General features: G+C 42.1%; 1 protein-coding gene across 2 annotated transcripts in view; it reads left to right on the top strand.

The window, feature by feature from the left end:
- LOC141048615 (cytochrome P450 4B1-like) overlaps nt 1-14,030 on the top strand; it is a 58,183-nt gene that overhangs the window by 32,519 nt on the left and 11,634 nt on the right. Inside the window, exons 1-3 of one of the 2 annotated variants that reach the window (XM_073544378.1) lie at nt 717-970; nt 9,370-9,514; nt 12,664-12,708. In XM_073544378.1, the coding sequence (XP_073400479.1) occupies nt 779-970; nt 9,370-9,514; nt 12,664-12,708 (382 nt within the window). In that variant the 5' untranslated portion in view covers nt 717-778. Of the gene's footprint in view, nt 1-716; nt 971-9,369; nt 9,515-12,663; nt 12,709-14,030 lie in introns of those variants that run through there. The other variant, XM_073544379.1, reaches the window with a different exon arrangement.

Below are 14,030 nucleotides of genomic sequence, written 5' to 3'. Positions count from 1 at the left end.
CTTGAGCATAGTATTCGAGCACCCAGAAGACGCTCAGCACCTGAGCATGCTCAGATAACTCCTTATCCCATCAATACTTCTCAGCCAAGACACATAGTCCACAGCTGGCTTACCAAAGTATATCTATTGTGAAACTCTGCAACATTTCAGATCATATGGTTATATTCACACAATCAGTATTTGGTCAGTATTTTCCATTAGTATTTGTATGCCACAATCAGGAGTGGGTAATAAATACAGAAGTGGTGACGTGTTTCTATTATACTTTTCCTCTGAATGTTCCACTCCTGGTTTTGGCTTCTAATTACTGATGTAAAATACTGACCAAATACTGATAGTGTGACCTTAGCCTTAGATGCAGTCGTGCAGCCAGCGTCTGCCCTTGGTTCATGCAGTGTGAACCTTTCATTTAAAGTTGATCTTCACTCTTCAACAATATTTTCTGCATTTTTTTAAGAGGTTCTAAATCCTGTCTGGATTAATTTCTTCACCTATTATTATAGCGGTGCATTGTCTATATAATAGAAGGCTCCAAAGCCCCCTACAGAGAAATATCTTTAATACATAACAATTCCATTATGGCCGCCTGCCTTCTCACTCCGCACAATCCATTTTCCCTGGTGCACTGATCAGTGGACTGTCTGTGTATGAGCCGGTGCTCACACCTTCCCCAGGTAATAGTCACCTCCTTCATTCAGTGCCCTTTGGATATGTGAGACTGTAGCTCCTCCTGGTACTATTATATATGTTCCTGGATGTATAGCAGGAAAATCCAGACATGGCTTCTTCCACGCTGCCTGGTCTCTACTCCCTGAGCCTCGCCGAGCTCCTGCACTGGGCAGCCTACCTGTGTGTCCTGTACCTGGTCTACAAGGTCTCCAGAGTCTTCCTGACACAGAAGAAGCTGGAGAGAACACTCAGTGCTTTCCCGGGTCCTAAACGTCACTGGCTGTATGGCATCGCTCACAAGGTAAGGGTGGTTTCACACGTCCAGATAATTCCGGTACCGGAAAAACCGGTACCGGAGCTGTCCGTGTGGATACGTAGGCCATCCGTGTGCTATCCGTATGTCCGTGTGTACCGTCCGTGTGTGATCCGTGTGTCCGTGTAGTGTAAAAATTGGTTTCAATATTAACCCTATGACTCCTAAAAACGCATACGGATGGCACACGGATGGCACATGGACGCCATCTGCCACTGACGTGTGAAACTGGCCTAAGTGACGTTGGATTTCCTTCCAAAAATGGTGATTGACACAACTTTCTCATGGGATTTGCATTTTAATTTTTCTGTTTTCGAAGTCTCTGCATCTTCTCATTAAGTGGAAATTTTCATAACAGATACAAAACCATTTCTAATGTTCACTGGCAGGTGCAGCGTCTGCAAGTGTTTAGGTTTTCGGTTCCTGAATGAATCTGTTGACCTATTTAAAGTGTCACACTAATTATGTGTGAACTCCACCCCGAGGTCCTTACATATATGTGACCCCGGTGCTAGATGGCGATTGTTGAGCCGGAAGAAGTAACTGGATGGCACATATCTGTTGGTCCATGCAGGGCAATTACTGTTAGTTAATATTTGGAGTATACACTCTGCTGGCTGCATTATGCAAAAGTCAATATGGTGCTGGTTAGGGTATACTTCTATTCTTTTGTGTGGTTTTCCCGTTCTGACCATTTTTGATGGATTTTTTTCACTGGGACTGAAATCTGATGGTAATAAGAGACCATACAAGAAATATGTTCTTTAAAGGGACTGTGTTCATAGTTATATATCGGTCTTTATAAATGCAGTCGTCTCATATTCCGACTGTGTCCTAAAGGATAAGAATCCATTTACCTAATGGTCTGTTGTTGCTGTTGCGGTTGTTGTTGTTGCTGCTGTTGTTGCTTCTGCAGAGTTCTTGCCTTATAGATCCTGGTAACCATTAAAATAGGGAGCTTGGAAGTCACTCAATAAAAATGTTGCTGACGACTTAATGATATAACGTGCTAATGTGTTCTCTGTTGCCTGATACAACTGTTTATTGCATTAATAAGTCTTTTATATGTGATATTGGGGAGATTAGGGAGTGACACTGCAGACACCGGGTCAGGGAACTGCGGTAGGGATGAGTGTCGGGTCAGGGAACTGCGGTAGGGATGAGTGTCGGGTCAGGGAACTGCGGTAGGGATGAGTGTCGGGAGCAAAAGGGGTGTGTTGCTTGTAAGGTCAATAAAGTTAGAGAGTACAGAGCTCACAGGGAGGACGTGACAAGTTACAACAGTGAGAAAAAAAAAAGAAAAAAAAGCTCACCAGCGCTGTTGAATGATGCAATCTGTGCTGTTATCATCAGATGATATTCAGCTGGTAGAATCGGCACAAACAAATGAGTAGAAGGAATTTTAACATATTCATCCGTTGATAAAAAATATATATATTTTACTTTATTAGTGGTTCATTAAAATGCAAAAAGAAAAAGTAGAACGAGAAACTTACACCACGTGTAACCACTATGTATGTACCTCTGTTGAAAACAGAAGATGTAATGAACAAGTTATGTATCTGCTACCAATTCTATCTACACTCCTCAACATGGAAACAACATTTTCAAACCCTTTTAATTAATTCAATAATAATAATAATTTTATTTCTATAGCGCCGACATATTCCGCAGCACTTTACATTTCAGAGGGGATTTGTACAGACAATAGACATTACAGAATAACAATAATCACATAGATCATAACAGATACCAAGAGGAATGAGGGCCCTGCTCGCAAGCTTACAATTCAATATCTAGTATGAATGCCACGTGCAGAAGACTCCGCACTTTCATTGGCTTCTATCAATGATATTAATGGTTGTCTGCAGAATGTTCTGCAATGCTGAGTGCACTTGGGCACACAAATCATAAAGATCGCAGCTCCCTTTGCAAATGTCGACCAATTATGTCCCAGATGTGCTTGATGGTAGACAAGTCCAGAGATGCTGCGGCCATGCCAACATGTTTAGACTTCTCACAGTAGCACAAGCAACATGTGGCCTGGCACTGTTGTGATGAATGGATCACAATGGAAAAATGGCAGCACCACTGATTCCACAATCAATGTAACACCGAGCTATTAGTAACCTGGAATGAAGACTATCATTGTGTCCAAGACAAAGCGGTACCCATTGCAGAAGAAGGTGGACTTCCATTTTAGACTCTATTGCCGTATTACTGTGCGCCAGGATAGTCTTTGAGAACAGTGGAGTGAGATCATGAAGAGGCCTTTTAGCGAACACACTTATTCTACTCCTGAGAGACTTCATTCCGAGGACACTAATGATGGCATTACATCGATTTGTTCATGAAACCAGTGGGACGGCTGTTTCTCCAAAGTGTCACAGGAGACGTTCTTCAACGTTACAATGTCAGGTCTTGTATTTCACTGGTTGGCTCAGCTAGTGAGGTCCATTCATGAAGTCACTGGTCAGGGTGGACACGTGAACCCAGGATGTTGGTACAGAAGGCTGAAAGGCGTGTGGAACAGTAAGGACTTGGACAACTGGCTATGCTGGATGGCATACAAACAAGAGAAACCGGATACATTGGATGCCACAGGACCAGGAGGACAGATGCAAAATAAAACAGTTGGGGTCTGAAGCAGCACACAGATATAAGCGGAGACACAGCAGGTAGTTGTTATGATTGAGTCACCGTAGGAGGCAAAAACAGAAATGCTAGCTAAGTCCAGAAAACCAGAGAGGTTGGCAGCTATCGGATTGCAGACCCCTGATCCTATCCACAACAACTAACAGTAGCCGTGGGGGGTTCCTACGATGCCCTAGACCCCTCGATCACAGCCGGAGAATTAAATAGGCCTAAAGAAAGAAAGGGGAAATCTAAACTGCCCCAGAGCAGACCCCAAAGCAATAGGCAGCCCCCAACATATAATGACGGTGAAGCAAGATGAAAACACTAACACAGACAGAAAGATAGACTGAGCAAAGACGGGGCCCAAGCTAACTAGATAGGAAAGGACAGGAAGGCTGCTGTCTGCAATCCATGAAAAACCCTATGAAAATAAGAGCCAACAGACTGACAGTGAAAAAGGCCCTGAAGACGCTAGGCTTCAAAAAAGCTATGTCAGTACTCAGGAATATTCTGAAGACAGAGCAACCGGCAAAAGGAGATTCAGCTCACCCCAGCAGGGAATGGCAGAATCCAGAAAAGCAAGGAAAACAAAAACAAAACACAAATGCTAACAGGCAAAGCAGAAAACTTAGCTTTAGAGGAGCAGGAATCAGACTGGTGTCCTAGAAGTCCACAGAGAAATCACCCGCAGGGCAGAAGGGCGTCGGCAGCCTTATATCCAGTCCGTGACTCCACTCAGCCAGTCATCCTCATTAGGCTCAGGTGCTTGATAATCAGGCTCATTACCTTCCTTTACCAGAATAGGGAGTTCACCAGACCTCAGTGACGAAGGGGAAAATGGTCTCACAACAGTACCTCCCCCTTGAGAAGGGGTCACCGAACCCTCAACCACGCCACCAGGGCGATCAGGGTGAGCCCGATGAAAGGCACGAACCAATCTTTTGGCATGAATATCAGAGGCAGAGACCCAGGAATTATCCTCCTGACCATAACCCTTCCACCTAACCAAATACTGGAGTCTCCGTCTAGCCAGACGGGAATCCTGTGTAAGTGAACCACCTGTTGCAAAACCAGGGGCACCAACTCAGAGGAAGATGGCAACTTAGGGAGTGGTACAAGATGAACCATCTTAGAGAACCTATCACAAATCACCCAAATAACAGTCATTCTTTGAGAGACTGGCATATCAGAGATGAAATCCATTGAAATATGGGTCCATGGCCTCCTGGGGACCGGCAAAGGCATCAACAACCCACTAGAGCGAGAACAAGATTTAGACCGGGAGCAAGTCCCACAGGACTGCACAAAATTCCTGACATCATGAGACAAGGTGGGCCACCAAAAAGAGCGACTCACCAGATCTCTAGTACCAAAAATACCTGGATGACCAGCCAATGCAGAGCAATGAACTTCAGACATCACTCTCTTCTTCCACTGGTCAGGAACATACAACTTTCCACTGGGACCTCGCTCAGGTTTGTCCTCCTGGAACTCTTGCAGAGCAAGGCTCAAATTGGGCGAGATGGCAGAAAGAACTACCCCTTCGCCTAAGATGGTAGCAGGCTTGGTCACCACAGGAGAATCAGCAAAGAAACTCCTAGAGAGGGCGTCTGCCTTGACATTCTTAGTTCCAGGAAGAAAAGAGACCACAAAATCAAAACGTGTAAAAGACAAGGCCCACCTAGCCTGTCTAGGGTTCAAGCGTTTAGCCGACTCTAGGTAAATCAAATTCTTGTGGTCAGTGAGGACCACAACTTGATGTTTAGCTCCCTCCAACCAATGTCTCCACTCCTCAAATGCCCATTTCATGGCCAGCAGTTCCCGATTCCCCACATCATAGTTACATTCAGATGGAGAGAACTTTCGGGAAAAGAAAGCACAGGGATTCATTTTAGATGTTACAGGATCCTTTTGGGACAAAACAGCTCCTGCACCAATCTCAGAAGCATCCACCTCTACCTGGAACGGGAGTGAGACATCAGGTTGCCGCAAAACCGGGGCGGAGGTAAATCTTCGCTTCAGCTCCTGAAAGGAAGCAACAGCCTCCGGAGACCAATTCAACACATCAGCACCCTTCTTAGTCAGATCAGTCAATGGCTTGGCAATACTAGAAAATTTTGCTATAAATTTCAGATAAAAATTAGCAAAACCCAAAAACTTCTGGAGGGCCTTCAAAGAAGTGGGCTGAACCCAATCATAAATGGCCTGTACCTTGGCCGGGTCCATTTCAATAGTTGACGGAGACAAAATAAATCCCAAAAATGAAATCCTCTGTACTCCAAAAAGGCATTTAGATCCTTTGACATACAGGGAATTCTCCCTCAAGATCCGGAACACAGTCCGAATATGTTCCACATGAGAATCCCAATCCTTGGAGAAGATCAAAATATCATCCAGATAGATAATCAAAATTTTATCGACAAAGTCTCGAAAAATATTGTTCATGAAGCACTGGAAGACAGAAGGGGCATTAGTGAGCCCAAAAGGCATCACCAGGTACTCAAAATGTCCCTCTGGAGTATTAAACGCTGTCTTCCATTCATCCCCCTGCTTAATGCGGATAAGATTATACGCCCCCCTGAGGTCAAGCTTGGTAAACCAGCAAGCACCTCTAACTCTAGAGAATAGATCCGAAATCAGGGGTAACGGATACTGATATTTAATAGTAATTTTATTGAGGGCACGATAATCAATACAAGGCCTTAAAGAACCATCCTTTTAGGCCACAAAAAAAAAACTGGCACCTAAGGGTGAAGAGGATGGTCTAATATGACCCTTCTCCAACGCCTCCGTAATATAGGACCGCATAGCCTCGTGCTCGGGTACAGATAAATTGAAGAGCCGACCCTTGGGAAATTTACACCCCGGGCTTAGTTCAATTGCACAGTCATAACTCCTATGAGGAGGCAAGGACGCAGACTCATTCTCACTAAATACATCATAAAAGTCCGCCAAATAGTCAGGAACATCATGCGACTGCGGAGAGGTGGAAAAAAACGGAGCCTCACTAAAGGCACACCGACAACCCCAACTCACCACAGACACAGATTTCCAATCCAAAACTGGATTATGAATTTGCAACCAGGGAAACCCCAGAACAACGGCATAATGCAGACCATGCAAGACCAAAAATCTGCAATTTTCTTGATGGTCTGGGGCAACCCGCATGACCACCTGGGTCCAAAACTGAGGTTTATTTTTAGCCAAAGGAGTAGCATCAATCCCCCTCAAAGGGATAGGCATCTGCAGAGGTGTCATCGGAAATCCACAACGTTTAGCAAAATCCAAGTCCATTAGGTTTAGCGCTGCTCCCGAATCCACAAAAGCCTTGGCGGAAAATGTGGACAGGGAGCAGATCAGAGTAATTGCCAGAAGAAACTTAGGTTGAACACCACCAACAGAAAACGTGTGTGCAAAGCGTTTCTCTCGTTTAGTACAAACAGAAATAATATGCGAGGCATCTCCACAGAAAAAACACAGCTTATTACGCCTTCTGAACTCCTGACGTTGCGCCTTAGACAAAACTCTATCACATTGCATAGGTTCAGACGTCTGTTCAACCGGTGGCAACACCTCTCGTGCAATCCTGCGTTCACGTAAACGCCGATCAACCTGAATGGCTAATGACATAGAATCGTCCAGACCAGAGGGAACAGGAAATCCCACCATAGTATCTTTTACGGCTTCTGACAAACCCTTCCGAAAGAGAGCAGCCAAGGCATTATCATTCCAGGTAGTAAGGACAGCCCACTTTCGGAACTTTTGACAGTACAACTCTGCAGAATCTCGACCCTGGTTCAATGCCAACAGTGTCTTTTCAGCCTGATCAATAGCATTAGGTTCGTCATACAACAACCCCAAAGCTTGAAAGAATGCGTTCACACTAGTCAGAATAGGATCATCTGGTTTCAAAGAAAACGCCCAATCCTGGGGATCGCCACGCAGCAAAGAGATGACAATTTTAACCTGCTGCGTGGAGCTCCCTGACGAGTTAGGCTTCAAGGCAAAAAATAATTTACAATTATTTTTGAAACTCAAAAATTTAGATCGATCCCCAAAAAATACATCAGGTGTAGGGATCTTTGGTTCAACAGCATGCGAACGAGCAAGGTAGGCGGAAATTCCCCTCACTTCCGCAGCGAGCTGCTCCACACGATCAGACAATTGCTTTATCTCCATTGAGAGAAAAAAAAATTCCCCCTACGGCCTCAGAGATATAGATTAAAGAATATACACACACCTTTTTTTTTTTTTTTTTTTTTTTTAACACAATTCTTTCCTGCTATTGAGTACCCTAGGATCTGTGGTATGGTGGGTGATTCTGTTATGATTGAGTCACCGTAGGAAGCAAAAACAGAAATGCTAGCTAAGTCCAGAAAACCAGAGAGGTTGGCAGCTATCGGATTGCAGACCCCTGATCCTATCCACAACAACTAACAGTAGCCGTGGGGGGTTCCTACGATGCCCTAGACCCCTCGATCACAGCCGGAGAATTAAATAGGCCTAAAGAAAGAAAGGGGAAATCTAAACTGCCCCAGAGCAGACCCCAAAGCAATAGGCAGCCCCCAACATATAATGACGGTGAAGCAAGATGAAAACACTAACACAGACAGAAAGATAGACTGAGCAAAGACGGGGCCCAAGCTAACTAGATAGGAAAGGACAGGAAGGCTGCTGTCTGCAATCCGTGAAAAACCCTATGAAAATAAGAGCCAACAGACTGACAGTGAAAAAGGCCCTGAAGACGCTAGGCTTCAAAAAAGCTATGTCAGTACTCAGGAATATTCTGAAGACAGAGCAACTGGCAAAAGGAGATTCAGCTCACCCCAGCAGGGAATGGAAGAATCCAGAAAAGCAAGGAAAACAAAAACAAAGCACAAATGCTAACAGGCAAAGCAGAAAACTTAGCTTTAGAGGAGCAGGAATCAGACTGGTGTCCTAGAAGTCCAGAGAGAAATCACCCGCAGGGCAGAAGGGCATCGACAGCCTTATATCCAGTCCGTGACTCCACTCAGCCAGTCATCCTCATTAGGCTCAGGTGCCTGATAATCAGGCTCATTACCTTCCTTTACCAGAATAGGGAGTTCACCAGACCTCAGTGACGAAGGGAAAAATGAACTCACAACAGGTAGTAATGTGAACTGACTCTAATAACAATTCATGATGCATACAGCAAACAATGGGCTAGCCAGAGCATATGCAAGTTATAGAACCCACAGCAGATTGTAACATAGTGATAACAGTCTCTACATACAGCTCATGATGCTGGCTGCAAACAATAGGTTAAGCAGCAGATGTAAGTAATGTGAAAACACTCTAATACCTGTTCTTGAGGCTTATAGCAAATGATGGGTTAACCAGCTGGTGGTGTTCTCCATAGATGCTGGTTGCGGCAATCACAGAAATCTGATGAGATACTAGAAACTGGAAAAGCTTGATGTTAGCAGAGTCCAAACACATGGTAGCTGAACATAGGACACCCTTATGTCTGACTATTAAGGCGGTACTATCTTGGGAAGGGGTTAAAGGCACCATTCTAATTATTTGCGCATGGATCAGATTGCATTTATTGGGCTACAAAGCTTTAGCAGAAGTCATCCATATTTGGAGGTGACTGAAGGTCACAAGATTGCAGAACATGATGCTCTATATATGGAAATTTTATTAATATGTGTAGTCTGGATGGATCTTCTCCTCTGGATACTGGTTGGACCATCAAGGGTTTTAGCTGAAATCTTTCTTCTTAACAGTTTAAGCGAGATGGGACTGATTTGGACCTAATGAATAGTTTTGCAAAACGATTTGACTGCGCCTTCCCCCTGTGGCTTGGAAATTTCTTTGCCTTTCTCATTGTCTATCATCCAAATTATATGAAGGCCATTTTGTCCAGACAAGGTGAGAAATAATTCTGGTTTTCAATTTTATTGTATATTATTTTATTTATTTTTTTTTACATTTGCATTCTTTTCTATACCTTTTTCATGTTCTCTCTACTGTATGTGTTTTAATGACTTATTAAACTTTGTGCAATGATTTTTTTTTTCCACAAGAACTTCTTGTAATTGTTTGTGGAACATTTTTTTTAAAGCAATGTCTAGTATTGCAACTCAGCCCTGATAAGGACAAAATTGCAATATCAGATATGTCCCTTTTTTTCTAAAAAAAAATAAAGGCTCAGATTAATCATTTATGGGTTCTTTTCATGTCTTGAGATACTCGTTCACTTTTATTGCGCCAAATTTATAATGCGGTTCATGAATTTGGTGCAAAGTTTAAAAAAGAAAGCCTTTTTCTTGTTATTAACCATTTTTATGACTTTTGAGCAAAAAGTTGCATCTTTTTTAAAATGTCACAAAAGATATGATTTCTGAAAACATGCACAAAACCAGGGGAACTGGAGTAGAGCTGCGCCAAATTTACCAATTTTTTTTTGAAAAGTCGCAATTGATGAATTTAGCGAAAACATCTGGAGTCACGAAACTCTGCCCGTAAAGTGGGAAATCAAAAAACAAAAAGAGGAGAGCACATACAAAATACACCAAGTGCAAATAGAATAGCGTATTGGGTGCAAACAAAAAGGGCGCAAAACAGACAAAAAACTGGTTCAAAGGCAATCATGAATGGGGACTAAAACTTTTTTTTATGACTTTTTGCCACTCGAATGCTCTGTGTAGTTCATAGCACCTTTTTATGTTAATCAGTGTTATAAACCTGTCCATGTTTAATGAATATATCCTTTTCACGATTCAAGTACCCGTTGAACACGTGACTCGGATGCAAGTGTAAAGGCTGACAATGACCCCCAAAGCCAGCTCAAGATTTACTTTCCCTCTTTGAGCTTGTGGGTACATTAAGAGAAGCAAGGAACAAGCTTATTTAAACTTTAGCTTTAATTATAAAGATATATAGATGCGAAAATTTAAAAAATCAAGTAAAAGGATATACATTAATGCAAAACAGTACAACACAAAAATGGATAAAAAAAAGAAACTGGATCGGTGAGAGTTCCTGCAGAATAGAACTACTGGAATTTTAACAGATTTACAATCCTGTGGTTGCCTCTCCGGGATCTGACTTTGGGTGTCTCTGGATGCAATATTTTGAAAAGGTCTCATCTGGACCTCTCACCTCTTTCTTGACAGGTGAGAGGTGGATGGCTAATTATATGCAATGAAGGATGGTTGCAGGAAATGATTCTAATATATGTGATATTTTCCTATAGGAACATCCTAGAGGAATAGTATGACCACCATGCTTCCAGGCATATTTTTAGCAACCTATACACATGGTAGATAGATAATTCAGGTTAATATAACATTTCTGTGGTTTCAAAAGGCCAAAAATTCTGGAGCCTGAAACAGAAGCAATTATTTTCCCTGATCGCGAATATAAAGTGGAAAAAAAATAAGTATTTGATACACTGCCGATTTTTGCCAGTTTTCCTACCTACAAAGAATGGAGAGGTCTGTAATATTTATCGTAGGTACACTTCACCTGTGAGAGACAGAATCTAACTATAAAAAAAAACCTCAGAAAATCACATTGTATGATTTTTACATATTTAGTTTGCATTTTATTGCATGTAATAAGTTTTTCATACAATAGAAAAACAGAACTTAATATTTGGTACAGAATCCTTTGTTTGCAATTACAGAGGTCAGACATTTCCTGTAGTTCTTGACCAGGTTTGCACACACTGCAGCAGGGATTTTGACCCCCTCCTCCATACTGATCACTGTGCAACATTGAGTTTCGGCGCCCTCCAAAGATTTTCTATTGGGTTCAGGTCTGGAGATTGGCTAGGCCACTCCAGGACCTTGAAATGCTTCTTAAGGAGCCACTCCTTAGTTGCCCTGACTGTGTGTTTTGGGTCACTGTCATGCTGGAAGACCCAGCCACGACCCACCTTCAATGCTCTGAGGGATGGAGGTTGTTTTCACAAAATCTCACAATTCATGACCCCAAACATCCTCCCTTCAATACCGTGCAGTCATCCTGTACCCTTTGCAGGAAAGCACCCCCAAAGTGTGATGCTTCCCCCACCATGCTTTATGGTTGGGACGGTGTTCTCTGGGTTGTATTCATCTATCTTCTTCCTCCAAACATGGTGAGTGGAGTTGATACCAAAAAGTTCTATTTTGGTCTTATCTGACCACATGACCTCCTCCTTGAACATGTTCTGGCATGAGCAGGGAGACCTTATGTGCCCTACAGGATTTTAATCTATGACGGTTTAGTGTGTTACTAGCGGTAATGCTGAGACCGTGGTCCCAGCCCTCTTCAGGTCATTGACCAGGTCCTCCCATGTAGTTTTGGGCTGATTTCTAACTTTTCTCAGAATCATCCTTACCCCACAAGGCGAGATCCTGCATGGAGCCCCAAACCGAGGAAGATTGACAGTCATCTTGTGTTTCTTCCATTTTCTAATAATTGCACCAACAGTTGTTGCCTTCTCACCAAGCTGCTTGCCTATTGTCCTTTAGCCCAACCCAGAGTAGGAGGGCTTCTTAAAGAAAAACTAACAGGTCTGTGAATTATTGTTGGTAGGTAGGTGATCAAATACTTATTTCATGCAATAAAATGCAATTTATTTATTTAACAATCATACAATTTGATTTTTCTGTTTTTTATTTTTAGATTCTGTCTCTAGCAGTTGAAGTGTACCTGCGATAAACATTACAGACCTCTCCATTCTTTGTAGGTGGGAAAACGTGCAAAATCTGGGGGGTCAAATACTTTTCCCCACTTGATCCGTGGATTGTTTTAAATCAGATTATTATAGCAATGTCATTGAAATATTGCATTTTCATTGTGCCATCCTGATGTCCCTGGTATGGGCTGGAAAAGTCCAGTGTGCATAAAGGAAATTATTATTACCTGTTTGTTCAGAGAACATTTGGTCTTCTTGATACTGTTGGCTCCAAGGTAATGTGATCATCTATCTACTGACAATGAAGCTTACAATTGTACAGTGGTATAGACTTTTATTTACTCTATTACAATCTTAAATATATATATATATATATACACACTTTTTTTTATAGATCCAAAGGACAACCTTGCCTTTCACTTCCTAACCCCAATTATAGGTATGTAACATGACCTTGAACTTTTCAGAAAGTTTGCCTCATAATAATGTATTTCTCATATTTTAATAAACTTCATAGATTTTCACATATCTCTGAACAATTAATATTTAAAGGTAAAAAAATCTTTTGAAAGTCAAATTTAACAGCTTTAGCCAAATTTTTCCCCAAAAAACAATTTGAGGTAAGTTGAAGGCACTGCAAATCCTCCAATTACTAATTAATATTCCAAAAAATGTTTTTTGGAGGAAGATGCTTGCAATGCTTATGTTTATACACATGCAATGTAAATATAATAAGCCAAGGCTTTTTGGCAAGAGGTGGTGTAAAAATTATCCCTTCTTTGAAAGAAGCAACAGGTTTGTTTGGAAAATAAAGAAGCAATGGCTATTTAACAAGCCATCAAAACATTATCACTTTTTTATGCACATCAACAAGTTTTTGTCATGGCTCAGTTTGGAGATTCGATCTGCTGACATGTTGCTGCGTGGTCAGTTCCCCTGTCTGCTGAGCTGTTGCCTTTTCTTCTCTGTACAAATGCTGATGGTTCTAATTGTCTTTATAACTTATTCTTAGTTGGCTTCTCTCCAGGTGTTTTCCATTTTCCTGTTTTGGTCCACCCTATCACATTCTGGGTTCGGTTTTATATATTCATCCTTCACTGAACTTCCTTGCTGGTTATACCTCTAGGTTAGCTTGGGTTTAGGAGTTCCAGGCCTTCAGCTAAGGAGTTTAACTTGCATGGTAAACGCCAGTTGAATCCCTTCAGTGAGTCTGTTTGTTTTCCTTCCCAGTTCCTCTTTCTTTCACCTCTATAAGTTTCTGAGAGGTTATACTTGTTCCATTTACATTTGGCTCTCCTTAGTTTTCTCTCTCTACCTTCTATGAACATGTTTTAATTTTATCACCCTGGGTTTGGTATCTTCCTGCACAGTTTATTCTCCTCTTGTGGGCAGGGTGTTACAATCTTCCCTCTGATTCTTCAGGAGGTACGAGAAACCCCTCAATGGCCTCTTAGGGAGCCAGGTCAGAGATGGTGTTTGAGTTGCGCGGCTAGGGTCTTTCCAGTCTGTACAGGGACCAGCTGGGTGTGGGTGTGGCATCTCTTTGTACTAGGTCTTCCCTTTTTCTGTTACATCTGAGTGAGTGTGTGTGTGTTATGTTCATAACCGTTTTCCACTTGGAAAGTGAAAAAAGCAATGGCTTTTTGAAAAGTTATCCAAAAATTATCCACTTTTTAGGGGGATAAGTTTCAAGTTTCTCTTATTTACCTGTTCAAGTTAGAGCTCCAGCAGTACAATAGAGATATAAAACACAATGAAGTA

Source organism: Dendrobates tinctorius, unplaced genomic scaffold, assembly GCF_039654945.1.
Source record: "Dendrobates tinctorius isolate UK_male_01 unplaced genomic scaffold, ASM3965494v1 ptg000138l, whole genome shotgun sequence".
Classification (NCBI taxonomy): Eukaryota; Metazoa; Chordata; class Amphibia; order Anura; family Dendrobatidae; genus Dendrobates; species Dendrobates tinctorius.
Note: the sequence above shows the minus strand (reverse complement) of the source record. Positions and strands in the feature narration are given on the sequence as shown.